This window comes from Equus quagga, chromosome 5 (assembly GCF_021613505.1).
Source record: "Equus quagga isolate Etosha38 chromosome 5, UCLA_HA_Equagga_1.0, whole genome shotgun sequence".
In the NCBI taxonomy this organism is placed as follows: Eukaryota; Metazoa; Chordata; class Mammalia; order Perissodactyla; family Equidae; genus Equus; species Equus quagga.
The window spans coordinates 93,118,915-93,145,844 of NC_060271.1; the positions used below are offsets into that span (position 1 = coordinate 93,118,915).

A 26,930-nucleotide genomic window follows, 5' to 3' on the forward strand; every position below is an offset into this window, starting at 1 on the left:
TTTGTTGCAGTGATCTGAAAAATCTGATTTCAAGGAGGAATTTTTTTTCATTTTTGTAATCGTGTTCTTATATCTAGTAGAAAAATGTCTGAAAATACGAAGTGTTTCTCTTCTGATTTGAAAATTTAAGAAAATCTTATTTCTATAAAATGTTACATAACTTGAGCCAGATTCTTTCATGACCCACTTTACTCTCTGTGATTAAGAAATCGTGGAAAGTGGCATTTTTTGTCTCAATATATCTATATTATATATCTAATGTATCTATACAGTTTGGTATTGATCAAAATGAATCAGCACTCTTAAGGAATAGCATAAACCTTAGGGAACTTTCTTTCAGAACTAGTAATTTGCATTCTATACAGTTGCTCAACCTCAGTGAATCTTTTAAGGTTATGTGGCCACCATACCAACAGTGGAAAGCAGGAACAATTAGATGATTTAGACATTAAATAAAGAATAAAATACTATATATTTGATTTTATATCTTTACTGGAATTTTCTAAGTAATTACACGTCTCCATTTGACTTTCCTTTATATGCCTGCTATTTAAATAAAAATGTTTTTCTCTAAGGTTATTCATTTAGGATGAACAGAGAAGCCTTCAAGTAAGGAATAAAGACTTCATTAGAAAGGCAAAGAATTAGAATTTTTAGCATTTAGAACAGTTTTTGGTTTTAACATTCTGAAATAATTTAAAATTCATTTAATCATATTTTGTTCTAAATTGTGAGATGTTTTATAATTATTTGAACCTAAATTTTTAAAAATGTATTATTCATTTAATTACTCATCAAATGTATTGTGTGCCTGCTTTGTATGTTTAGGCTCTAGGTATGGTGATGAAAGCCAAATCTTTGCCTTTGCGGAGCTTATAATATCTGTCAATTTCACAAAATGAGAAAGCAGGCTATGGTAGACTATTGTTAGACTGATGAAAGATTAACATGGTTTACTAAGCCTTTCTAAATAAAGGTTGTAAGTCAGTTTGGCTATTCATAGGAATCCAGTCAACAAATGTTATTACTTACATAGTTTTAGTCTCATTTCTATTATTGAACTCTTAACACACCATGTACTCCAAAAGCAGGTGCAGTTAATATCCAAAGCAGGCCACAAAGCCACAGCAGTGGAGAATTTAGCCTGCTTCATGATCATGAGGCTTGGTCCAGCAGTGGTAGCAGCCCAATCCAGTACTTGAAAAGACAGACCAGATCAAGTCCAGTGCTCCAGCACAAAATGCCTGAAACACTAGAGAGTCGAGCACATCACAAGATCAAAACTGGTTCCCCTGGAAGTGAAGTTGTTACTCTACAACAATTTTTGGAAGAAAGCAACAAGCTTACCTCAATACAGGTTAGTTTTATCTGGTGACCTTAATTTAGATGGACACCACAAGTTAAATTACTAAGATTGAACTTCAGAGCGATTTTTTAAGTTAAGGAGTAAAGTTTAGAGATAGTAGTGATTTTATATCATATAGTCTAATACATCAGAAGAGTAAAAGCATGGCTATATTCACTAATCTGTTTTGATAATTTTTTTTACAGATGAAGTCCTCAAGTCAAGAGAATCTTTTAGATGAAGTAATGAAAAGTTTGTCTGTTTCTTCTGACTTTTTGGGAAAAAGCAAACCAGTTAGTTGTGGGCTGGCCAGGTCAGTAAGTGGAAAAACCCCAGGAGACTTCTTTGATAGACGGACAACTAAGCCTGAACAATTTGTGAGACCTGGTCCTCGAAAGACTGAAGATACCTACTTCAGTAGTTCTCCAGGAAAACCTACAGCAGGCACTCAAGGGAAGATAAAATTAGTAAAAGAAACTTCTCTGTCACGACAATCAAAAGACAGTAATCCTTATGCCACTTTACCTCGTGCAAGCAGTGTGATCTCTACTGCTGAAGGAACTACTCGAAGGACAAGCATCCATGATTTTTTGACCAAGGACAGTAGACTGCCTATGTCAGGTGATTCACCACCAGCTACTGCTGATAGCAACATCACTGCAGCATCTAGTGAGTACCGTTTACACCACTGGTCCTCTGAGACACTTCACAGTCCAACACATGCTGTAGGTTATCATGCACAAAATGCTTTAGCTGCAGATAAGCCAGAGTCTCTCTGTGCTCAGGCTAGAAACTCAAGAACAGAAAGGTCACGGTTTCAAAACCAAAGTTTTGCCACTATTCATGTGTCTGATGATGCATTTGGAATATCAGCTAAAGAGAGCATAGAGTTATTTACTGTGGCTCATCCATCTCAGCCATTTTTATCCCTCAATACAGAATTAGTTAGTAACATAAGCGGGTTACCTCCCAGGCCAGTCACCAGAGTAGCTGACCAGGCTTCTACCTCTTTGGATAAAGCTGCACAGAAAGATAATGAACAGTTTTCTGATAATCAGAACCTTAATAACAATAACCCACAGTCTTCTGTAGATGGCAGTAGTCTTATCACTCCAGCATGCCTCTATCCTGATGACACAGAAGCTGCATTGTTGGTTTCTGAGGATAATCAAACTGTTTGGTATGAATATGGTTGTGTATGATCAAAACTGCACAATATAATACTGATGTCATTTGATATGCACTATGCTGCTCTAATCTGATTTGAAGAGCTGCTGTTGAAAAGTATCATTTGGCTAGGTTTATATTTTTATTTTTATATTATGGCATAGTGTTCATGTATACATAATGGCATGTGTATAAATGTGAATGTGTAACTGCACCAAAGCCTGCATGAATGGAGTGCATTGTACATTTTCTGCATGACTTTAAAAACCTTAGCAATACATGCTCCTCTTTCACATTTCTTGTTGCCTGATATTGTTACTCTGATACCTAGAAGCATGTTAAAATAGTTGCATGCTCTAATTACCAAGAAGGCATTTCCAAGTCATAGTTACTTTGCTGCTTCCAAAAAATAAGGCTCATTTTCTCCCTCCCTCCCTCTCACTCCATTTTTTTTTCCCCAGAATGTGCACTTCATATTGCACATGTACAGTATTGGTAAGGAAAATATGTAAAAAGATGTCATTTTCTTTTGTCATTTAATTATGCCTTCTGTCCTGCTGTTTTATTTTCATAGAAATAGCTAATAACTCAATTAATACTTTATGTAGAGAATATTAACTACTTCCCATATTTATAAAATTGTTCCGATTTAAAACATTGTTAATACTCATAAATTTAGTGTAATTCTTAAAAAAAAAAACCATCAAATTTAAATGTGACTTATACAGTGACTAGGAACATTTGTATTAATTCTGTTTCTTTTCTGCACTTTTCTTTATCTGATAAATATAAGAGCTCAAGTACTATCTTTCTTTCAAGATGACTTTTTTACTTGAAATCAGTTAAGTAGTTTTTCCAGTTCTTTTTTTATATAGAATCAAAGAGAAATAAACCAATTCATGCTCAATGTGTTGGAAATTTGCATTTTTACTTCTGTTCAAAAAGGGTAGCAAGTTTATAAAGTGGTGAAGATTACTTCTAGAATTCCATAATTTATTATTAAATTATATATGTCTGTCCTTAAAACAGAATTTTCTAAAATGAGTACATTGTGATAAAATAAAATGTAAAATTAGGATTTGTAACTATTTAAACAAACAAGTATGTTTTTAATAGAAGATATTTTAGAACTAAGAATAAATACAAACTCTTAGCTGAAAAATAACCATGTAAGATGCAGAAAATATTTACTAACTCTGACTCCAGTGTCATAAACTTTAAAATTATCTTGCTGTGGTCATAGCACTTTTAAAGCAAAATCAGCTAAACTTAAATCTCTAACTCCCAGAATAAAACAAAAAAAATCCCCAAAAAACCGTATAACCCTGATTCACTTACTTCTAGAGGAGTATATCTTATCCCTGTCTCTCAAGTGTTTTTGCTATTTGCATTCAGCTGAAATATTACTGATAGTAACTCAACCTGGCATCTGGGGAGTGTTTTAAAATGTAACTAAATGGAGAAGAACTTAGTATTTTATACATGTTATATTATTGTTATTAACTGGGCCAAAGAAAACAGAATCTATAGAGAATCTTTGCTTAATGAAATTTGATCCTCTGTGAATTAAGCCTCCTCTTGTACTTACACAAGGTCATTTCATAGGCTAGGCCCCTTCCATTTATATCTTTGACCATACTTCTTTTCTCACAGCTTGCTACTGCTGAAAATGGTCCTAGTGCAGGTAATCAAATGAACACAGTCAGAAAATTTTCATATTTTTTAGTACTACCTATTTTCTATATGAATACATCAATCTATTTTAATGTCACTTGTTTCACAGTCACTTCTAACATTTTAGATGTTTTTGGTGTCCCTTTTATTTTTTCATAACCTAATAATAAAACTTAATGGTAAATATGGGTGAGATTAGATGGGTGCCATATATGATACAAATGTAATAATTAGTGTTATTTCTTTTCCATATTGAGTCAAAGATTATTTCACAACTATTTCAACTTTTTAGATATTATAAATCTGGCCATACAATTTAAATTTAAAATAGTAAATATTTATGCAAAATACATTGAGAAATCATGTGCTATTAAAAACTGTGTGATTATTTTACAAAATTAGACTTACAGAAAAGAAGTATTTCTAACCCAAACAGCTATAGTTAGATGTATAGCATGTTTTCCAAAAGAACATACACACTGTGCTTGTGAGACAGATACATACCGTGCCCATGTGTCTTGAGGATTGTCTGAGAATACAGGCTAGATCTCCTCCAGAAATTATCATCAACTATGGAGTCATAAAATTCCCCCAAAACACTAGCTTCTAACCTGTGTTTCCTCATAGCACTTGGAATCAAATTTTTAGCACTGGGAAGAACCTTAGAAATCATATAAAGCCAGTGTTTCCCTAACTTTAAACAATCAACATAATACTTTCTATAAATGAAATCTTACAGAGATGCCCCAATTTTTTTTGTTTTTTTTTTAAGATAAAAATGAAGCAACTCTGACTCGATCGAGTAGCTGCATTTTTTTCCTTTAAGACATCTCTATAAATATCCTCCAGCTTCACAAAGGATTGAGAAACTATTTGGAGATTCAGTACCCTAGTTTTAGACAAAACTGATTAGCTTTCATATTCCTGGCCTAGGTTTCTAGAAATGAGACCCTTATTATTTGTGTGACATTGTAAACATATGCTGTTGGGCATTGGGTCCCTTCTGACCAAAGCAATTTTAGCTATAACACTGTAAGTAGGTATAGTATTTGCCTATAAAATATGCCTCAGGCCCTGGTTTTCTTAGTAATACAAATATTTCATTGTGGATGTTTCTGCTGCTGCATGCAAGATTATTTTTTACTTTAAAACTGTATATGACCATTTAGTAAATAAACATGGTAAGTAAACCTATCTGACACTTAGAAGGCATATTATTTATAGCTTTTAAAATGTAAAAAGAAGTCTTTAAGTAATGAGATGTCTATCAGATTAACAAATTTCCCAGAGTTGGATTCCTTCTCCTGCCCTGCACATTAACAGCTCTTTAGTTTATCTTCATGAATTGTATTATGGTTTAGCCTTTGATTAAATAACATGAAATGCTTTTCTCCTGCAGATGTGGACAAAGTACAAGAAAGCAGAAATTCAAAAAGCAGGTCTAGGGAGCAACAAAGCTCCTAATTCTATTACCCACTACATGACATGTGGGCCAAGTGGTGAGTTTCTTGCTTAAAATGTAAATGAGATTAGTCTCATTTATACAGACTAACCGAGTTAAATATAAGAACAAGTGCAATTGCATTAACAGATGTAAATATTGCTTGCTTAATTCATGACTTTCTGTCTTACTTACTAGTAAAGCAAGATTAGTTGATTGCCCTAAGTTTTTGCCTGTCAGTGCAGGAAGCAAACCTTTAAAAATTATTTTTCTTTTTTTTCCTCAATTTAAGTTTGATTTTACTAGTGAATAATATTTTAGGAATTCATTTTTTAGCTTGAAGTCCTTTTTTGTGATAGGAATACAACTTTCCCAGAATGTTCTTAATTAATTGAGGAGAATAAATGCCTTTTGTATGAAGAGCCACTCAAAGAAAAATTGTCTCTGACTTTCTGTCATTCTCATTCCTATAGAATACCTGTATCTCGTGCATGCTGTTCTTATATGGCTGCTCTGTATTTTATATCTCTCTTATCTTCAAGCTTTTCTTATATTTTCTTTCTTCTTTCTACCTTCCAACTAAATACAGAGAGAAAAGTGTCCTTCAGTTTCTCAGTATGAAGCCTTTATTTCTGAAGTAACAAGACACCCAACTATAGGAAGCTTTTAAAAAATCTTTAAGGAGACTTTAAACAATCCTTCGTGACTAGAGCAGGCAAGAAATACAAACCTTCATTCCTTCCTTGAATCAAGGAGCACTTCTGGAGTCAACTGCCAAAATTTTTAGAAGGTTTTAGGACTTACTACACATTGTACTGTTAAGATCTACTGCATAAAGGATGTTCTCTCGCTAAGGACCAAATGTTTTAAGGTTTCAAGAAGTTCTCCAAGAACAATCTACTTCTTTCATCATTTGTTTATGAATTTATCCATGTTTGCTTAATGCTTCTGCTAAGTATTAGCCAAAATCTAGCCATTTATATTTAGTTGTGTAAATCTAAATTAAATGCTGTAGTATGTTGTGGAATGTACTATATATCAAGATACAGAGAACATTGTATTGGCATGTCAGAGCCTTATTTGGTTAGCAGGCTGCATGTGTTAGTATTTGTTTTTTTTTTTTTTTTAAGCCAATTATTTTGATGCACTGCAAAAGAAATTCAGTTTATGAATCTGAAGAATCCATAATGAGATAGGAGTTATAAAAAATTTACAGTAATATTAATCTTTCCATATTTCCCATTAAGAAACACTAAGCATTCACACATGGATCCAAGGAAGTTAGTGTTTTTCTGAGACTTTTTTTAGTAGGGTGGTTTTCCAGCAAATGGCATTCCCAAGATAAAGCTGGTGTGTTTTAACTCATTTCCCTTCTTTAGTATTGGATTATGTGTGTGTTTGTTTTTTTAACTTGAGAGCTGACTGTTGCTTAAGAAGTTTTCTTATGGCAAAAATAATGTAAATAACTTACTATGATCTGCATTTTGCCAAGAACTCAGTTATTATTATTAAGGTTATCACTTATTAATAAGAATTTTTGTTTTTGTCCTTTATAATATTACATTAAAGTTGGTAACTGTTATTGGTACTTTTGAAATATTTGTATGCATTTGTTACCTTATACATTTGAAAGAAGCACAAAAAAAGTAGATTTAGTTAACCCAGGGAAACATCAATTTTTTTGTAGTTCCAATTTTATATCACAATTTTATTTTCTTATGAAATCAAAAAATGCATTGATACTTATTAATACAAATTCATTATTTAACATAAATATCAGAATAATCTTAAAGTTCTGAAATGAGGAAGATACTGACTTTTTTTATTTTAACAGTATACTTCTTAGGCTCTCATTACCAGCTCTAAAAAATCTTTTTGGAGTTATTCCATAGTGTGTAGTTTATGAACTATGTATTTCATCACTAACCTGGTTGCCATGAGAAATGTGTCTCTCTCTCCCTCCCTCCCTCTCTTCCTCCCTCCTTCTCTCATCCTCCTTTTTTTTGGTAGGCCAGTAGCAGCGTTGTGTTCATAGTCTACTTTTAGAAAGACCATTAATGAAAAGAAGACAGCATGTATAGTTGACCAGAATTGAAATGGAAGTTAGAGAACTTGGACTTAGTTAACTTAATGCCACCATTAACTTAGGTTTTGCCACCAAATAATGCTGTAAAGTTAAATCACTTTTAAACTCTTGGATGAAAGGTGCTATGTAAATGTAAATACAAAGGATTCTTACTAAAATACAAATATTGCACAACAGACATATTTAAAACGTATTCTCTAGGCTTTGAAACATCTCTCCATCATGACTCCCTAGATTCAAGTATCAAATTGATAATGGGCATCATGGCAGTCTAGAGACACTTGCATGTAAAAATGTAAATTCATTTTTAGGTGGATAAATTGAAAGTAAATATAGAAATTATGTTTTAGCTAAATACAGTAAGTGGGTAACTTAGATTTATATTAACTAGCATCTAATTTGCACAACTAGGACACAACCCAGGACAATTACTGAAAGTTGAAATTTAATGAGTAGGTGGCCCAGTGAGGGTGAATGCTATCACAGCTTGACCTCTCCAAGACACTAATATCCTAAAATAGAGAAAATGCTTAAGGGCAGCCTATAAAGTACTGAATCTGTAGGCTGACGCTGAGAAAGTGTAGTTCAAGAGACAACCAAGGGACACACTTGAGACTGCAAAAGTATGAACATTCTCAGTCATATTCGTCACCTTTCTCAACCATTTCAAGAAAGAACTAAATAATAACCACATGAATATTTTACTTTCTCCAAAAGATACTGTCAGAAGCAAGCTTAGTAGGAAGTCACTCCTTTTGCTAAGATAAACTACTTCTGCCAAACAAAATAGGGCCAACCAGAAACTAACTGGGGCCATTTTCTGTCTGGGGTCTGACATGCTTTTAGTTATCTGGCTCTATTCTAAAGCAACACCTAAACCCCCAAGGAAATGGAGGAATTCAATTTACAGGGTAATAGCTTCAGCCCAGAGCTCCAATTCACATCTGGCCATGTAGAAATGTTTGGTCCAAGTTTTTGAGCTGGTGGTTACCAAAGAGTTCATGAAACAGGTTTGTATGTAGCACCTTTCATGCAAGGCATGGTAAGAGCCTATTTAAAAATCACTGTGTGTATTACAGAATTGCAGCCACCTCACAAATGAAGTATGACAGCTTGTACTGTCTTAAGAGTTTATGTCAGGAAGTGAAAGATACTGTACCAAATCTGGAATTACAATGAGGAGTAGTAATGTACCCTAAATGACTTTTGTATTTTAAGTTACATTTTATGAGAAAAGTGAATTTCTGTCTTTTTATTTTCCACTACACTTAGTCCTGAGATGTATTTTTTTCTTCAAGCCTTGAATGAATACAAAAGGAGCCCATTTTATAATATAAACCTTGATGTACATGTTGAGATATTTGGACAACAATGAAAATGCCTTAAAAGGAATGCTTATGGATAAAGTTGCACTTCTAACACCCTTTAACAAACCTGATTTTAAATTGTCTTTTTCTTTTCTACTAAGGGTTCTCTTTTTCAATGTTTGCCATTGTACTTATAACTGTTATTAAATATGAAATCAAATAATATAAAAGCTGTAACATTTCCTTTAAAAGCAATGCTACTGAGGAATTTGGAGTTGAATGGCAAAATGTTTATTACTTGGCAATACTTAACATCAGCCACAGAAATCCAGGTTATAACAAAAGAGACACCATTGTTTGGTTGATTTGTCTTCTTTAAAACATTCGTATTTTTCACTTTATTTCTCCTTAAAAAAAAGTTAAGTTTGTTTAACATTCACTTATCAAACTGATATAAAAAGAAATAAAGCAAAGAGGTGTTTTTATAACAAGTAGTAATTATTTTAAAATTCTAATATACAATTTCAGCCAAGTGTTATTCCTTTTCCTTTGCCCTGGAAAACCTATTATCAGACATAACCCATAACCTTGTTTTAGATGATTCTGTCCTAATCATTTTAGGGTTAGTATTAGAGGTTTTGGGAGAAAGAAAAGAGAGTCTAGCGGTTCTGTCAATTCCCAGATAGGTTTAAATACAATAATAGATTGTACAATCAATCTCTTTCAGTTTCACTCACAGTCTATGGGAGGCAGAATGTTAGAGACAGCAACTGGCCTTGTGTCCCTGGGCAGGTCCATCTTGCTGGGCCTGTTTTCACCATGAGGGAGGGAGGGCAGTGTTAGGCCAGTTATCTAAGGTTCTCAGTATCTTTGATTCTATTCATTAAACCTTCATTTTATATACAAAGCAACCTAAAATTGCCTCTTTCTTAGAGATAGAGAGTACAGAGTAGGTAAAAACCAACATGGCACCCCAGAATAAGGTTATCATTTATGGAAAATATTTATTAACTCCACATCTTTTCATAAAAATTCTGCCATGAGCAGACATATAGTTTCTGATCATGTATATCAAGAAATGACAAGTCTTTACTTTTGCCTTTTAGTAACACAAACTGGTACAAATTAAGTACAATATCTCTCCCGGATGTAAATTATTTGAGTGATCAAACTTAGGAAAATATGTTTATCTTACAAATATCCCATTTGATTATACTACAGGCAAACATGAGAATTTTCATGATGAGACTCTAGACTATTTTTGTAGCATAGTGTATGTCAGGCCCTCGACTAATGAAGGGTTTTGTTTGAATTTAAATGAGGTTTAAAAATGTCAATTTTCCTCACTCTGTTTTTTAACTAGCTTCCATATGACAACTGACAGTACATTATCCTGGGTTCTTATACTGTTTTAGATGCTGTAATTGAAAGGGGATGAGTAAAATTTAATACAGCTTAGAGGATAGAAGAAATTTGTCCAAGTATGTTCACATTTCTAACCTCTGAACAAGCACTAAACAAATCCTTCTTAATGGCCTATGTATATGCTGCTACTTAGTTTTAAAATGTAATTTTACAGGGCCGGCCCAGTGGCACAGCAGTTAAGTTTGTACGTTCCACCTCAGTGGCCCGGGGTTACCCGGTTCGGATCCCGGGTGCAGACATGCCACCGTTTGGCAAGCCATGCTGTGGTAGGCGTCCCACGTATAAAGGAGAAGAAGATGGGCATGGATGTTAGCTCAGAGCCAGTCTTCCACAGCAAAAAGAGGAGGATTGGCAGCAGTTAGCTCAGGGCTAATCTTCCTCAAAAAAAAATAAAATAAAATGTAATTTTATAAGCATAATGAGTGACATATTTTCCATCCCTATGTTGTTTTTTCTAGATTAAAATTTTTGAAAGATACACTTTTATATAGAAAGTTAATTAGCTTATTTTCCATTGGAAAAAAATCACTAGTTTAAAAACAGCCAGCCAGTAATAGAAAGCTTTTGCCCTTACCCCCATGTTTGTTCTAGTTATCTTCCTAAGGACTCCCATTCCCCAAAGATAACCACCACTAACAATTTAATATATTCCTATGTTCCTTTTGATTTTTTCCCTATGTGCACACTGTCATGTATAATTTTATATATGCTGTTTTTGCAACTTGCTTTTTTCAAGTATAATAAACACCCTAAAGGAGATGCAAGATAGTTAACTAATCTTAGTTTTGTTTTTTTGAGGAAGATTAGCCCTGAGCTAACGTCCACCGCCAATCCTCCTCCTTTGGCTGAGGAAGACTGGCCCTGAGCTCACATCCGTACCCATCTTCCTCCACTTTATATGTGGGATGCCTCCCACAGCATGGCTTGACAAGCAATGCCCAGGTCCAGGCTCAGAATCTGAACTGGCGAACCCCAGGCCACTGAAACGGAGTGCACGATCTTAACCGCTGCACCACCGCGGCTGCCCCTAACTAATCTTAGTTTTGATGTTAATTCTTAATTGTTGAAGGCATCCTTCATGAGTAATTGTCATGGGGAATGGGGGGGTGGAATCTCTGAGCTGACTAAAACTACCTCAATACATCTTTTTAAAAACAACTCCTTTAAGATGAAATATTCCTCCTGAAATGATTTAAGCTGTCACCAAACCAAGGAGCTAAATAGTCTCCTCAATTGTAATGCTTTTTGTAAATTACAAATAAGAAAAACTGCTTTCAGAAATATATTGTAAACATTAGCCCAATTAGTTATTTTTATCAAAATTTAGTATTACGGGATCATGTCCTGTCTTCTTCACAAATGTGAGAAAGTCTTCAGGGCTCAATCCCATGGTTGCAGCATTGGTCATTGGATGAAAATACACCTTTTCATGTCCACCTTCCAGAAAAGCAGAATCCAGAACAAATTTCACATCTCCATCATCACAGAAGAGTGCCAAGGGTGTGGCACAGCCTTGACCAACTTTCAGTTTTTCTAGCATGGCTGTTTCATCAGCAAACCGCAGATTTCCACTCCCAACACCTAACTGCTTGGCAAGATCATTTAAATTAATTTGTCTATCATGAAGAACTGTCACCAGCCAATAGCCTTTTTTCTTTTTGTCTTTAAGAAATAAGTTCTTACTATGTGCTCCTTTCAAATGCTGGATGTGAGGCATCATTTCTTCAACTGTAAACACCTGTAAAATATCATGAGAAGTTTAAAAATAATATGCATGTATATACACACACTGCAGCTTGCTGGATGAAAATAGCAAGGTTAGGGAGTACCTAATGCCTTGGATTTCACTGGTAGAGACCCATTCCCAGCCAATTACCAAAAAATTGTAAGTCTTTGCCATCTCAATTCCTCATCTCATGGGACCTCCAGTAGTTTCTCTTAGGCCAAGTCTTTATTCCAGTGTGCTAGCCAAGCCCTCACATTCCTAAAATGCTTCTTTTTTTTTTCCTTTTTAACTTTTGGTACCAGAAGTTTATAGCAGCCCAAGATCCTATTCCTTAGCATTCTACTACATCCAGACCATGTGACAACCTCCACTCTGCAAATACATATGTATATAAATAACCACAGTGAGAGGATGAGACCTTGGACTAACATAAAGAACATCAGAAAAGCTGGCAATATGCACACGTAAAGAAGGGAGGGAGAGTGTGTGGACTCTACCGGAGGAAAGAAGATCAGAGAAAATGATAGTTTTGATTTGTTAAGGTGAGCAAGACTTGCAATGTATTTCTCTACCCTTTTAAGATCACCATGTTTAGCTATTATCATTAGCTGTTACTCAAGCCTTGGGTAAAAACTTTATGGCCCCACATCTCGCAAGTTACACACTGGTTCCATTAAATATTTGCAAATCTTCACATCAATACACTAAATTATCAAACTCTCTAACCTTGTGTCCTGCTGTATGCATGATGCCCGACACATCACAGACACTGCAAAGACGGTTTACTGCTTCCTAACATTTTATCTACACCTAATGTGGACATACCAGCATCCTACACCAGTTTAAGATGCGCACGTTCTAAATATGGTGCGCTAGTTCTCAACATGAAATGTGATCGAATCGCTCCAAGAGGAAAACAAGTTTTCGCGCAATAACATCACAGTCCCGAGTCGAGAGGCCTTGGATATGCCTATCGGGTCCCTTTCGGACTCGAACCCGAGAAATGCCCTGGAACAGACCTTTCTGCGGCACATTACTCCCGGGACGTATGGTCTTAGTAACCTCGCCCGAGAGACGCTGCAGCAAAGCCCAGGCCCTCCGGCCGGGCTCTCCCGGGGGAAGCGCCTCACCTCGGGGTGCTCCACGACCTCCGTGCGGATGGCCAGGGCGTCGAGCCGCTGCTCGAGCTCCGCCCGCATCTCTGCGCCCGCCATGCTGCTGTCGTGGCGGCGGCGAGAGACAGGGAATAAACTACGCGGGGCCTCCCGCGTCTGTGCTGGAAGCTGAAACGGAAGCGCAAAGAGAGAGTAAGGCCGGCGCCGGAAGTCTAGTGCCGGCGCCTTCCGGAGGCGGGGCTGCGCCGTCCTCCGCCACCTCACCTGGCGCGTCCCTGAAAGTCTTCCGCGGAGACGGCCTTGCAAGGTGTGCGGGGTTTCTTACCCCGGGCCCACAGCGCCTCCCTCTTGTGGCGCCTGCGTTCTCATAGCCTACGTTGATCCGGCTGAAGATTTCCTAGTTCCAGCATATTTTACATTTAAACTGAATCAGAACCGCGTAACAACGTCCCAGCTTAGGGAATGTTGGAGGAAATCATGGAGAAGACACAACCGCCAGTTGACCCGCTAAATGGACTCCGGCAATCTGAGGCTCCTCTCCCTCTCCCCTGTCCTCGGAATGTACTTTCCGCCCACGGTACCAGGGCTGGGAGCAACTTGAAGGGTGCAGCCTTGAGACAGCAATGTGTTATTGAAACCGTCTGGACTGTATGCGTGGTGAGTCTCTTTAAAGCCTCTATGTGAACTCTTCAAACTCGAGATTCTGGCCAGCGGGCATGGAGATCTACTCGTCTTGCAGCCAGGCAAGACAAACCTTTTCTGTAAGTTCCCTTTCTTATTAAAACTGCCACCTACCAATCTGGAGTGGTCTGCCTCTTTCTTTAGCTTTTCCTTGCCCTCTGTGTAAGAAGGCCACTTTCGGCTTTCACGCAGGAACCCCCAAGGTTGTGAACCAACTAGGAAAGTGGAGGAAGCCAAAATCCCTATTATTTTAAGACTTTTCAACTTTTAGTTTGTAATTTACGTTACATTTTACCTTTTCTTAGTTTTTGTTATTATTCATCTACGAACAATTAGCCGAGGCAACCACGACTCACCTTTTCTCCGAGGTAGTTTGCCTGCCTCTTGGGATGTTTGCCGCTGTCCTGTGAAACCCACACTCACCCCTTGAATGAAGCATGAAATTAATTCCGCGTTAGGATTTCATTGGTGAATTTAGATTAAGCCTCAAATCCCAAATGAAACATAGGTATTCCTAAGGACGTTTAACTCTAGTGTGAATGAATTTAGGTTATGTCTGGAGCGCAAATTGAAGTCCTGAAGAAGGAAGCCTCTTAATAAGACACAGCAAAGGATCTGAGTCCTCACTCCTAAAACACCCTTAAGAAAGCTATGAAAGAGGAGGAAATCAGAGTCGGCTTCACAGTTTCACCCAAAATTGGCCCTGGATAGCGCAATTTTAAAATGCAGCTTAACTCACCTCTTAAAACTATTAAGCCATGTTTCCCTTCAAGACTCCATCCAATTCTTGGATCTCTGATTGTAAAACCAACAACAGGCTGCTACCCTTGGCCTGCTAAAATCAGGTCAACATCAAAGCAACATATACCACATTACAGAGTGTTTAGAAAACATAGACAAGGGGCAAAGGATCACTCAGAACATTTTTTCCATGTTTATTATCTTATTTCCCCATTTGAGAATTAGCTTTGTTACTGTCTTAGCTCATTTAGCCACTGAATGAATGTTAATGCGTTTCACGTTGATTTATATGAGCTCTTTATATAATCAAGTTAAGTGCCTTTTTTGTCATATCCTCAAAATAGTTTTCATTTTTCCCATTTAAGGAGAGTTTTGGTTTTTTTTTTTTTTTTTTTTTTTTGGAGGAAGATTAGCCCTGAGCTGACTACTGCCAGTCCTCCTCTTTTTGCTGAGGAAGCCTGGCCCTGAGCTAACATCCGTGCCCATCTTCCTCTACTTTGTACGTGGAATGCCTACCACAGCATGGCATGCCAAGCGTTGCCGTGTCCGCACCCGGGATCCGAACCGGCGAACCCCGGGCCGCGGAGAATCGGAATGTGGGAAATTAACCGCTGCACCACTGGGCCAGCCCCAAGGAGAGATTTTGTTTGTTGGTTTGGTTTTATCTAAACAAGTTACTCGTTTTTGTGTAACCAAATGTCATTCTTTCCTGTTTAAGTTATTCTGATCTAAGTTTAGAAAGCTAACCTGCAGCAGTAGAATATTCCATCCATTTTCTTAAGAATATTCAATTCATTAATTTATTTAAAATTTACTTTGGCATATAAGGTATGGTGGGGCTCACTTTTTTCACTAGGTTTCCCTCTAAGAATGAAATTATAAAGCATTAGAATAGCAAAGATCACCCATTTGAAGATATTGCATATCCCAAATGATTGTCATTAAATGCTTGAAGACTTTCAAGAATACCCAAATCCAACCATGGTGACCTGAGAGTAAACAGGGGAAAGAAGAATTGGAATCTGATTCTAAGAAGTGTAAATTATGTCCCAAAGTAGGAAAACACTAACCAAGGGTAGGATCTCCATGACGGCTACAAATAGGAATTCAAAGAGGAAAAATTGGTAGTGGCATCCAGCACTTGATCTAGGCAATAGGATGTTCTTGATGCGGGGTCGGTGAGCCGAGGAGTCGAAAGAAAGATTTCTTGGACTCTCAAGGTCTGGCAGTGGTGCTCTTTTATTTAGAGAATAGTATGGAATAGCATGGGGACAGGACCCATGGTCAGTGAAGAGCTGTTGCTGCTGCTGCATGGGGACAGGACCCATGGGCAGTCAGAGCTCCTGCTGCTGCTGCTGCAGCTGCATGGGGACAGGACCCATGGGCAGTCAGAGCTCCTGCTGCTGCTGCTGCTGCATGGGGACTGGACCCATGGGCAGTCAGAGCTCCCGCTGCTGCCCTGAGTTGAGGGTTAGGGCTAATTTTATAAGGCACGGGTACGTGACTTATTTTTACTGGAAAAAGAAAAGATGATGTAAAAAGTCATTAAATGATTTCAGTGCAGATGGGGTCTGGTTATTGTGCGGTCATATAACTTTTAGATACAAATCTGGCCATATAGATCGGCATGTAGGTGAGGATGCCCTGGACTTCTCTCCCTGGGGCAGCCCTAATTCATAACATAAAAAAATCCACCGGGTCATGTAGTTTGGCATGTAGGCCAGGTCACCTTGGGCTTCTCTAGCTGGGGCAGCCTTAATCCACATCATTCTGACCTAGAAATCTCTTTGGAAATGAACTGCTATCCATCAGTTATGCAAGGCATGAAGCTCTCTTCCCTTCCCCCACCCTCAGCTAATCCATCTCAATTCAGTTTCTCAAATCCTTCCACTTCTCACCACTCCATCACCCTAGCCCAAACTATTTTCCCCCAGTCTACACTAATGTTCTCTGTTTTTTTTTTTTAAGATTTTATTTTTCTGTTTTCTCCCCAAAGCCCTCCGGCACATAGTTGTGTATTTTTAGTTGCGGGTCCTTCTACTTGTGGCATGTGGGACGCCACCTCAGCATGGCCTGATGAGTGGTGCCATGTCCGTGCCCAGGATTCGAACCAGCAAAACCCTGGGCCGCTGAAGCGGAGCACACAAACATAACCACTCGACTACAGGGTCAGCCTCTACACTAGTGTTCTCTTAATTTTAGTCTACGTGTGGTTGAATGACCAAGTATCCTGCTCCAAGTGAATCTTACACCCAAAGATTTTTATTATAAAATAGAACTAAAATCTGTCTATGGTGAAAAGAACCTTGTATTGCTGTTTAAAAGCTATCGTAATTCAGGTTTAATGCGGTATTTATTTACCAAACATATATGTCAGAACTATATTAAATACAAAAGAAATGTTATCCTTGGTGTGGTCCTTGGTCCTCAAAGCAAATACAAATTTACTTTGGAAACAATAACATGAAACAAGTTAAATTCAAAATTAACAGGATGAACTTGAGGAACTAGATAGCTAATCACAACTTGAATATGAAATCTCATGTTTCTAGGAGAGGGGAAGCATCTGGAAGAGGATTACCAAATTATTTTACAAACAGGTAAAGACCTCATAAGTGCAAAGTCTTGTGGCATTTCTACAAGAACACGTGGAAGGAAAGACCCTTGCTATCATTAGGAAGGGTATGGGAACTTGGCGGGTAAGGACAGAATCTGGAAAAGAGAGCTGAAAGATGGCATGCCAAGGTCCGTGAAGAAGGTACCCTCATCTTATGTGTGCTCAAAGCAAAGAAACAGCTACAGCTGTACCCTACCTGGCAAAGGAAATGAAAAGGCCAAAATTGTAAAATATTTATCAACACCATGGGGACTGGGCATCATTGCACTTATTAGGTGAAGAATGTTAGAAATCTTCATTATTGAGTGAAACAAAGGGCAATTCCAGGACAGGTAAGTTGAAAGCCATCCTAAGAAGCTGTGCATACTCAAAAAGAAAGTGAGACAATAGGAGAACATAATGCTTGCTGCAATCTGTGTCTCTTCAATATATCTTTTGGAACATCTCTATGTGCCAGATACACTATGGTGCATCTATATGTGCCATGTTTTCTGCCCTCCAAGACCTTAAAATCTAGCAAAGAGGACTGAAACATTCACAGTGGATAAATCCAAGAAACCGTGCCTAATGCAAGGATAGTGGCATGAGGAGGCTGCTTTGGGAGCCCGGAGGCATCAGGGAAAGCATTAGGGGAAGAGGATGGTGGTTTAAAGGATACGTAGGAGTTTGCCCAAAAAATCTGCTCCAGCTGAGGAAACTCTGGAAGTTGAGGGATGGAGGTGAAAAAGCACAATGTGTCCCGGGGCATTATGATTTGATGTGATAGTAGAGCAGGAAGAGAGGCCTGTCAGCAGGAGACGGGCTGGAGCCAGGCACAAAGGATCCTACATTCTGTGCTAAGGGACCAGGAATATCCTCCATAAAGGGACATGTTAAATAAACTAGGTGACATCTTTCTAAGGAATTCTATATTCTCAATTATATTCTCAATATTTAAGGATAGAGGGAAATACAATTTAGTAAATAGGGAACGTGAATTATAGAAGAGTATAGACAATATGGCACCAATTTTGCTTCAAAATACACTTCCTGTATAACAGAGTAAGCAACTTGAAAAAAAGGCTAATATTAGCATCTGCTTTCCCTAACCCCAGTCCACAAAAATTGGTTTCTAAAGTCCCAAGGAGGAGGATTCATCCCAGGACAGGAGATGATACAGGTTAGTTCCTAGAACAAGGGAGAGGAAAGCAGTTGGATCTAGGAGGAAATTTAAGTTTCCTCAGAGTCAGAAGAGAGCGTGAGGACTGGGGTGGGGAAGCTGGGAGGGTGGAGAACCATCCTCCTTTGGTATTTTGTCCCTCCCGTGGGTGGCAAGATGGAAACCTGCTGTCAGTGGAAGGCAGTCCACTTGGGGCAGCCCTGCCGAAGCTGGTGTGGCACAGGTGCCCTCTGAACTTGATAAGGAGCCCTGATGAAGAGGACAATCACCCCACAGTCCAAGCCTCCACTCAGTTCCTGGGCTCCTCCTAAGTTTCAGGTTCCTGCGTGGTCCCATGGAGTTGGGAGGGAATCTCGACAGCAGCCTCAGGTTAACCTTCCTTCCAGCTCCAGCACGTAGGGACTTGGGCCAGATTCAATTCAATTCTATAAAATATGACTGAAGATCAGCTAAGTGCTGAAGGTACAGTGGTGAGCAAAACCAGACAGAGACCCTGCCCTTGTGGACACTGCCCTTTTTTTTTTTTTTTTTAAGAGAAATAGAAAATTGTATTGTACATATATAGAAGGGTTACTTAGTTGTCTTCTGAAGGGAGACAGTCTATTGGAAGAGACAAATATTAGTCAAATAATCACAAAAACAAATGTTAAATTGCCTAGGTGGCGAGTGCGAAGAAGGATCTATATGCTATGAGAGGCTATACTAGGGGAATCTCACCTACTTTGGGGTGGGTACAGTGGGTCAAGGAAGGCTTCTCTGAGGAAGTGAAGCTTAAAGTGAAATCTGAAAGATGAGTATGAATTAAGAGGGCAAAGAGAGGAGAGGGGAGTGTGCTAGGCAGAGGAAACAGCCTGACGCCATGTGCAAGGGTGAGGAAGCAAACAAAGGAAGAGGCGCTGAAAGATGGTCAGTGCGATTGGTGCACCAAGAGCAAGGGGGCAGGGACATGGCTCCACTTCCCACACACCAGAGCTGGCAACTAAAATTCTCACCTGCTACAAACACATTTCTTGAGGCGGTTGTCACTGACTGATTGAACTGTGGGTATTTTTAAATATTTCTATATATTTTCTATCTTCTGAAAATTTCTATGTTGAGCATATAGTTTTATAGACAAGAGAGGGATCAGTAAGTTATAAAAAATAAAGAAATGTAAGCCAAGTCTTAAAAAGATCAAGACCAAAATGTGATTTATTATTTTTTTAAAAAAGATTCTATTTTTTTCCACTACTGGGTATCTATCCAGAGAGCTTGAAGTCAGCAATTCCAAAAGTCCTGTGCACCCCAATGTTAATTGCAGCATTATTTACAATTGCCAAGATGTGGAAGCAACCTAAGTGCCCATCAACAGATGATTGGATAAAGAAGATGTGGTATATATACACAATGGAATACTACTCAGCCGTAAAAAAGAACAAAATCGTCCCATTTGCAACAACATGGATGGACCTTGAGGGAATTATGTTAAGTGAAATAAGCCAGATAGAAAAGGACAATCTCTGTATGACTCCACTCATGTGAGGAATTTAAACCTGTGGACAAAGAGAACAGATTAGTGGCTACCAGGGGAAAGTGGGGGTAGGGAGTGGGCACAAAGGGTGAAGGGTTGCACCTACAACACGACTGACAGACAATAACATACAACTGAAATTTCACAAGATTGTAACCTATCATTAACTCAATAAAAAATTTTTTAAAAAAATTCTATTTTTCCTTTTTCTCCTCAAAGCATAGTTGTGTAGTTTTCGTTGTGGGTCCTTCCAGTTGTGGCAGGTGGGATGCTGCCTCAACATGGCCTGATGAGTGGTGACATGTCTGCACCCAGGATTCGAACCGGCGGAAGTGGAGCAAAGCAAAGCGTGTGAACTTAACCACTGGGCCACTGGGCCACGGGGCCAGCCCCTAGATCAAAATGTTATTAAACAAACAAATAGAAAGAAATGTAAATCACATCTCCACAGCTAAGATCACTTGAGGGTATTCTCAACAAAGACTTCAAAAGAGAAGAAAGTTAAAATGTAAAAAAGTTAAGTGGCAAACTGAATACAATTACCTCCAAATTAAAATATGAAATGGGTGACGACATTTCGTTTTCTTGCCTGGGAAACGGGTTTCAAATTGCGTGTGATAGGCCACAACTTGGTTAAGCAGAGAAGTAGCATGTTTCTTTCCCTTTTGTTCCCTTTAAACACTCATTTAAAAATTGCACGGTCATAAGGAAGCTTTACTGTGGACACAAAACTGTTTCCAGATGCTGCTTTGAGCCCCAGGCTGTGCTGTAAACACCTGGTGAGTAACTGCGGCCTCCTAACCCCACACAGGGTGGAGCAGCAATCACTGTAACTCAGGAACCGCTGCGGAAGGAGGCCAGGCCAGCAAGGCTCGCTCTGAGCTGCTCTTCAAGCCAGTCTTAACTTTCTGGGCCCAGTGGACCCTAGACCACGGAATTAATGAATGGAGCCTTATATTCAGTGCTATTACAGGGTCTGTAGGTCGTTCTCATAGCAACCCAAGAAAACTGACTTCTATACAAAAGAACTATAACATAGATTATTTTTTCCTACTTTGTGTATGGACTAGAGATAGCTTCTTTAAGTCTAGCATTTCAAAATAATTAGTTTTGATTGGATTAGGTTTATGGGAACTACTTAGGAATTTCTGTCCTAGACTTACTGGTTAACAAGAGAAATTTCTTGTGATTTTAATGCATTAAATTAACTTGCAAGTGGAATATGTTTGCATAAGTTTTAGCAAAATTATAAGACTGAGACCAGAAATCACATATTATTCCTCTACTCCTGCTGATTTGATTTACCTATTTATGGTAAATGCTGATTTGAGTAAATATTAATAAATACATTTTTTGAAATGTGTTGGATGTAATGTAAGAACAAAAAAGGCCAATTCAATAAGAAACAAACTCACATTCAGTATTTCTCCAAAATGTAAAATAGTTTTCTTTTTCTGAGTATGAAAATATTGTTTAGTGTTTTTTAACAAGTTGCATGAATTTATTCCTTTAAATAAATATTTTAAAATTATGCTTTAAAAAGAAATACAAAAATTAAAAACATACATGTTTATTGTAAAAAAAAAATCAGACCACACATAAAGACAGAAAAAAACTTGTCACAGGTGTATACATATATTCACATTACATGTATGTTGTGTATGTCTGCTCTATATAATGCTGCATATTTCTTTTTTTTTCTTGCTGAGGAAGTTTAGCTTAGAGCTAACATCTGTTACCAATCTTCCTCGTTTTTTTGCTTGAGGAAAATGAGCCCTGAGTTAACATCTGTTCCAATCCTTCTCCACTTTATATGTGGTTTGCTGCCATAGCATGGCTGATGAGTGGTATAGGTCTGCATCTGGGATCCAAACCCAGGCCACCAAAGTGGAGCATGCTGAACCCAACCACCACACCACAGGGCCAGCCCTTAAGGCTGCTTATTTCTAATTTTATCTGATCAAGACAGAATTATATAACATATAATATTTTATAATGTACTTCTCTTTTTTCACCCAATATGCATCTTTCCATGTCATTAGAGATCTACATTATTACTTATAATGGCTGTATAGTATTCCAGTTATTTATCCAACTCCAAATTTGGAAATGTCCAATGTCCAATGACTTACGTGTAATAATGTCCAAATTTTATGTGTTATTATAAATAAGGCTAGGATAAATATCTACATTTCTGTATCTATATATTTTTGCATAATTATTTTATGTATTCTTTAGAATAAATCCTGAGAGTCTTCGAAGTTACATGGTTTATACATTTAAATTGATAGCTATTGCCAACTGCCCTCCAGAAAGGTTTCATCAACTTACATTTTGAGAGTGTTCTATTCTCCACATCTTATTAGCAATTATTTGATTACCAGAGTTGAAGCTGTTAACTAAGCAAACATGCTATTGCATTATGTTTTTAAGATTTAGGAAAAACACTAGTATCACTTTTATGTTCACTGATGTAGGATAATATATCTGTTAAATATCAACTTAATACCATCAAGATAAAATATAAACATCTCCTCTAGACTGTGAGGAGAAGTGCAGGAGGGGGCAGGGATTTTTGTCTGCTGTGTTCACAGACATTGGGCTGGCTCCCCAGGGAAAGAAAGTGGAGCTGAGTGTATGCTCAATCAGTCTCAGATTTGGTAATTGGATCCATCTCCTCAGAATCTGACAGAGAGAAGGGGCGGAAAAAGCCCCAAAATTGCATGAAATGAGCTCATTTCACAGAAAACAACTTGAAGAATGGGGCTGAAGCATTCCCAATTTATCCCCTTAATTCATCACGTACTGCTAATGTTTTCCAAGCTGAAACTTTTCTTTTAATTTTGCTCTTAGTATCTTGACAGTACAGACATTTAAAATATTTATGTAGTCTAACCCAGGTGCTCAAATTGTATTCCCCAGACTAGCATCATTGTCATCACCTGGGAATTTGTTGGAAACACGGATTCTGGCAGCCCACCTCACACCTACGGGATGAGAAGCTCAGGGGGTGGGCCCAGGAATCTGTGCCTCAACCAGCCCTCCCGGTGAGTCTGATGCCTGCTCAAGTCTGGGAACCACTGTTGTAATCCAACAGCTTTTTCCCTTATGCTTTCTGGTTTTGGAATTATGACTAGAAACATCTTCTCCTCCCAAGTTTATGGATGATATCATTTCCATTATCATCTAATTTTTATTTAACATGTAAATATTTAACCCATATGGAATTTCCCACCACCAAAATATAATCTCCATCAGGACAGGAGTCTTCGTTTATTTTATTTCTCTGTTTTATTCTAAAACTGTGACTGGTATATGATGGGCTCTTAATATATATTTATTAATTATTGAATTAACTACTTAATTTTAGTATAAGATGAGACACATCACTTATAAAGCTTTCCTTGAAGCAATAAATAACAGGAAACTACAGTTAGCCTTTCAATTAGCCTGGGTGGTTTAAACTGACAATTGGCAATCCTAATTATAATAAACTTAGTCAACGTGCACTCCCTGGTATTGTACTAGAGTTGTAATCTTAGTGGCATTGCATTTTTGGTGCTAGCTCCTAAAAGAGAATTTTAAGACTCAAAGAACTCTTAGTTCTGTTAAGAAAAACTATCCAAAACTTGGAAATAAACTAAGAGATTACTGTTTGCCCTTTCAGTGTCCTGCTGGGTTGTGTCTAGCAGGCACTCCTGGGGATTATCTGATGTCCAGCAATGTGCACCTTTCCTTGAATTTGTATTTATTATTTTTTAGTATACAGGTATTGTACAACTCTGAAAGGATAGAGCTTAACATGTAGAAAACTGATAGTAATATAAATGAATTCTGTCCAGTAGAAGAGCAAATGATTTTTGTCCCGTAGAAAAGATAACCCCAAAAGTTATAGCTTTATTGTGCTGCAGGATATTGACCAATTTTGTATCTATATTAGCAATCTTATTGAAGCATTCATTCTTTGAGCCACTGTACATACTTGGCACTTCCCAATTCTCTTTGAACAAGGCTTACCATCTTGCTCATTCTCTCATTTATGAGTTAAATACATCTTTGGACACATGCTCACTTTATATTTATCTAAGAGTCATATTTTTAAAACTTTTCAAAAATAATTGAGTTTAACTTCCTTAATTTTCTAATGAAGAAATTGAACACTAGAAATTTTAAGTGTCTTATTCAAAGTCTTAATACAAGTTAGTGGAAGAGATGGGACAAGAATGTAGGAATAAGGAATGTAAGTTGGTAAAAGGGTACAAACTTTCAGGTATAAGATGAATACTATCTAAGTGTCTAATGTATAACATGGTGACTATAGTTGATAATGCTGTATTGTATGATTGAAATTTGCTAAGGGAGTAGAACTTAAATGTTCTCAGTGGAAAAACAAAAAAGGTAAATATGTGAGGTGATGGATGTGTTAATTCAATGGGGGGAATCCTTTTACAACATATATGTATATCAAATCATCACATTGTACACTTTAAATATCTTACACTTTTGTCAATTATACCTCACTAAAGCTGGAAGAAATGAAGCCAAAGACTTTATAGTGAACATTTTTTTAAGAGATGTAATTGTGTTTGAAGAAATCAGTGAAGTATAATTTCTTGAGACTTGAGAGGAAATCCACAGAAAAGCTTTGTGTAATTTGGATGCCAGTCGTAAAGAAATAACTATCTCATTGCTGATGAAAATCCAATGAGGTATCTTTAATGAGTATTGGTATGGCTTTTATGAGAGGTTACTGGAGATTAATGTCATGTTTTTCTCTAAGAATATACAAAGTTGTTACTCTTGTTTTCCATAAAGAGAACCATTGCCTTACTAGCAACTGCAATACTAATGGAAACACAAAGATTTACCATATGTCATGGAGTATAGATTGATATCAAATTTAAGCTAAAAAAATGCTTATTATCATATAATCAAAAGGTAAAATCTCAAAGCTGGATAAACAATATAAAAAGCCGCATTTATAATTTGAATCTCATTTATATAAAATTGTATGTGTACATCTATTTATATATAGGGAGAAATGGAATGATGTTCACCAAAATAATAAAAGTGGCTACCTCTGGAGAGGTGGGAGTTAGGATTCGATTCACTTTCTTTTTTAAAAAATAAACTTTTAATTTTAGAATAAATTTAGATTACAGAAAAGTTGCAAAGATAGTGGAGAGTTCCCAAATGTCCTTCACCCAGTTTCCTCTAATGTTAACATGTTATATTTACTATGATACATTTGTAAAAATCAAGAAATCAACATTAGGGTATTACAATTAACTAAACTGTACACTTTGTTCAGATTCCATCTCTTTTTTCACTAACGTGCTTTTCTGTTCCAGGATTGTATCCAGGACACCGCACCACATTTTGTCGTTGTGTCTCCTTAGTCTCTTCTGGTCTGCGATAGTTTCTGTCTTTTCTTGCTTTTTGTGACCTTGACAGTTTTGAAGAGTTCTGGTCAGGTGTTTTGTAGAATGCTCTTCAGTTTGGGGTCTGGTGCTTCCCCCATGATTAAAGTAGGGTTGTGGGTTGTAGGGAAGGATACTACAGAGATGAAATGCCCTCATTACATCATTTCAGGGAGTACATGATATCAACATGACATCACTGGTGATGCTCACCTTGATCAGTTGGTGAAGGTAGCGTCTGCCAGATTCCTCCACTGTGAAGTTACTATTTCCCTTTCTACTCTTTGGAAGTGAGTCACTAAGTTCAGCCCATGCTCAAGGGGAGGGGAATTAAGCTTTATCTCCTAATGGAAGTTATACACATATATATTATACGGAATTCTTCTGTAAGGAGGAGTTGTCCCTTCTCATCCATTTATTTATTTATTCAATCATTTATTTCTATCAATATGGACACATGTATATTTATTTGATACTTTGGGTTGTAATCCAATGCTATGCTATTTTATTGTTCAAATGTTTCCAGTTTTGGCCATTGGGAGCTCTTTCAGTTTGGCTCCTTTGTTCCTTTAATTGCCTTCATCTTTTTAAATTTTTTGCCACTTCCTTTCTATTTTTAGTGTATTGCTTGAATTTTCTATATTAGCATGTATTATCTTCATGATAGAGAAATATCAGTTATTTTCACTTTAATATTGGAGGAAAAAGATATGATTACTACTTTGATGTTCTACCAACCAATTTCTGCTTGTTTCTCAACTGCTTGGCAAGGCAAATAGAACAAAAAACAGTCTCTGGCAGAAACTGCACTTCAGTGGATGTTTGTGAACAGTAAGTAAAGTGATAGTATTTGGAACGAACTTCAATAGTTTTCAAGCGTGTGGGTGTTGGGTTTCTTAAAAAGATTTCCCAGTGGAGGGCAGGATGCCATAATGGTTAGTTCATGCAGGCCGCTTTGGTGGCCTGGGTTTGGGGGGTTCCGATCCTGGGTGTGGACCTACCCCACCGCTCATCAAGCCATGCTGTGGCAGTGTCCCATGTATAAAATAGAGGAAGATTGGCACGGATGTTAGCTCGGGGACAATCTCCCTCACCAAAAAAAAAAAGATTTCTGGGACAGAGGTTTCTGTTCAATCATTCAGTAACACTGACTGCACACCTTTGTGGTAGCCACTCCGGAGACAAACATAAAAGAGGGTAGGAGGCCTGAGTTAGGAGGCCAGACTATGGGAGGGAGATAACTGAAAGTATGCTCTTCTATACCATATCATTAGCCTAGGGTAGAGTTACACCTTGAGGACAGAGATAAAACAATGCTTACACTCTTGACAAGTCGGGTGGTGGTTGTGGTCAAGGGGATGGGCCAAAAGACACAGTGTCCAATCAAGGCCTAGAAATGCTCTGGGAGGAGGCTGTAATACCCTTATTATGAACCAGTGCGATTGTAGACCTTACTGCTGTTCTATGAAGTTGCCGTATTGCAGAACTGAGGCTGAGAGTTTACATAACGTCCTCA

The 26,930-nt window shown here is 37.6% G+C and overlaps 2 protein-coding genes across 9 annotated transcripts in view; one reads left to right on the top strand and one right to left on the bottom strand.

Moving 5' to 3' along the window:
* The window catches only part of CCDC88A (coiled-coil domain containing 88A), a 122,013-nt gene extending 108,720 nt beyond the window's left edge, over positions 1–13,293 (top strand). For 2 of the 8 annotated variants that reach the window (XM_046661167.1, XM_046661170.1), the window contains 4 exons: positions 1,089–1,357; positions 1,552–2,014; positions 5,586–5,685; positions 6,217–10,697. In XM_046661167.1, the coding sequence (XP_046517123.1) occupies positions 1,089–1,357; positions 1,552–2,014; positions 5,586–5,650 (797 nt within the window). In that variant the 3' untranslated portion in view covers positions 5,651–5,685; positions 6,217–10,697. Of the gene's footprint in view, positions 1–1,088; positions 1,358–1,551; positions 3,330–5,585; positions 5,686–6,216; positions 10,698–12,473 lie in introns of those variants that run through there. The other 6 variants (XM_046661163.1, XM_046661165.1, XM_046661169.1 and 3 more) reach the window with 5 other exon arrangements.
* On the bottom strand, positions 11,337–14,073 carry LOC124239374 (prolyl-tRNA synthetase associated domain-containing protein 1). Its single transcript, XM_046661172.1, has 2 exons — positions 13,302–14,073; positions 11,337–12,183 (listed from the first exon to the last, which is right to left on the bottom strand). The coding sequence occupies exons 1-2, from the start codon at positions 13,383–13,385 to the stop codon at positions 11,749–11,751; spliced, it is 519 nt and encodes a 172-aa protein (XP_046517128.1). The 5' UTR covers positions 13,386–14,073; the 3' UTR covers positions 11,337–11,748.
* Between the last annotated feature and the right edge of the window lie 12,857 nt (positions 14,074–26,930).

Coding starts and splice junctions, on each gene's coding strand:
- LOC124239374 (XM_046661172.1), bottom strand. CDS start 13,385: ATGGCGGGCGCAGAGATGCGGGCGGAGCTCGAGCAGCGGCTCGACGCC. Junction 12,184..13,301: donor AGGTCGTGGAGCACCCCGAG/GTGAGGCGCTTC, acceptor GATATTTTACAG/GTGTTTACAGTTGAAGAAAT.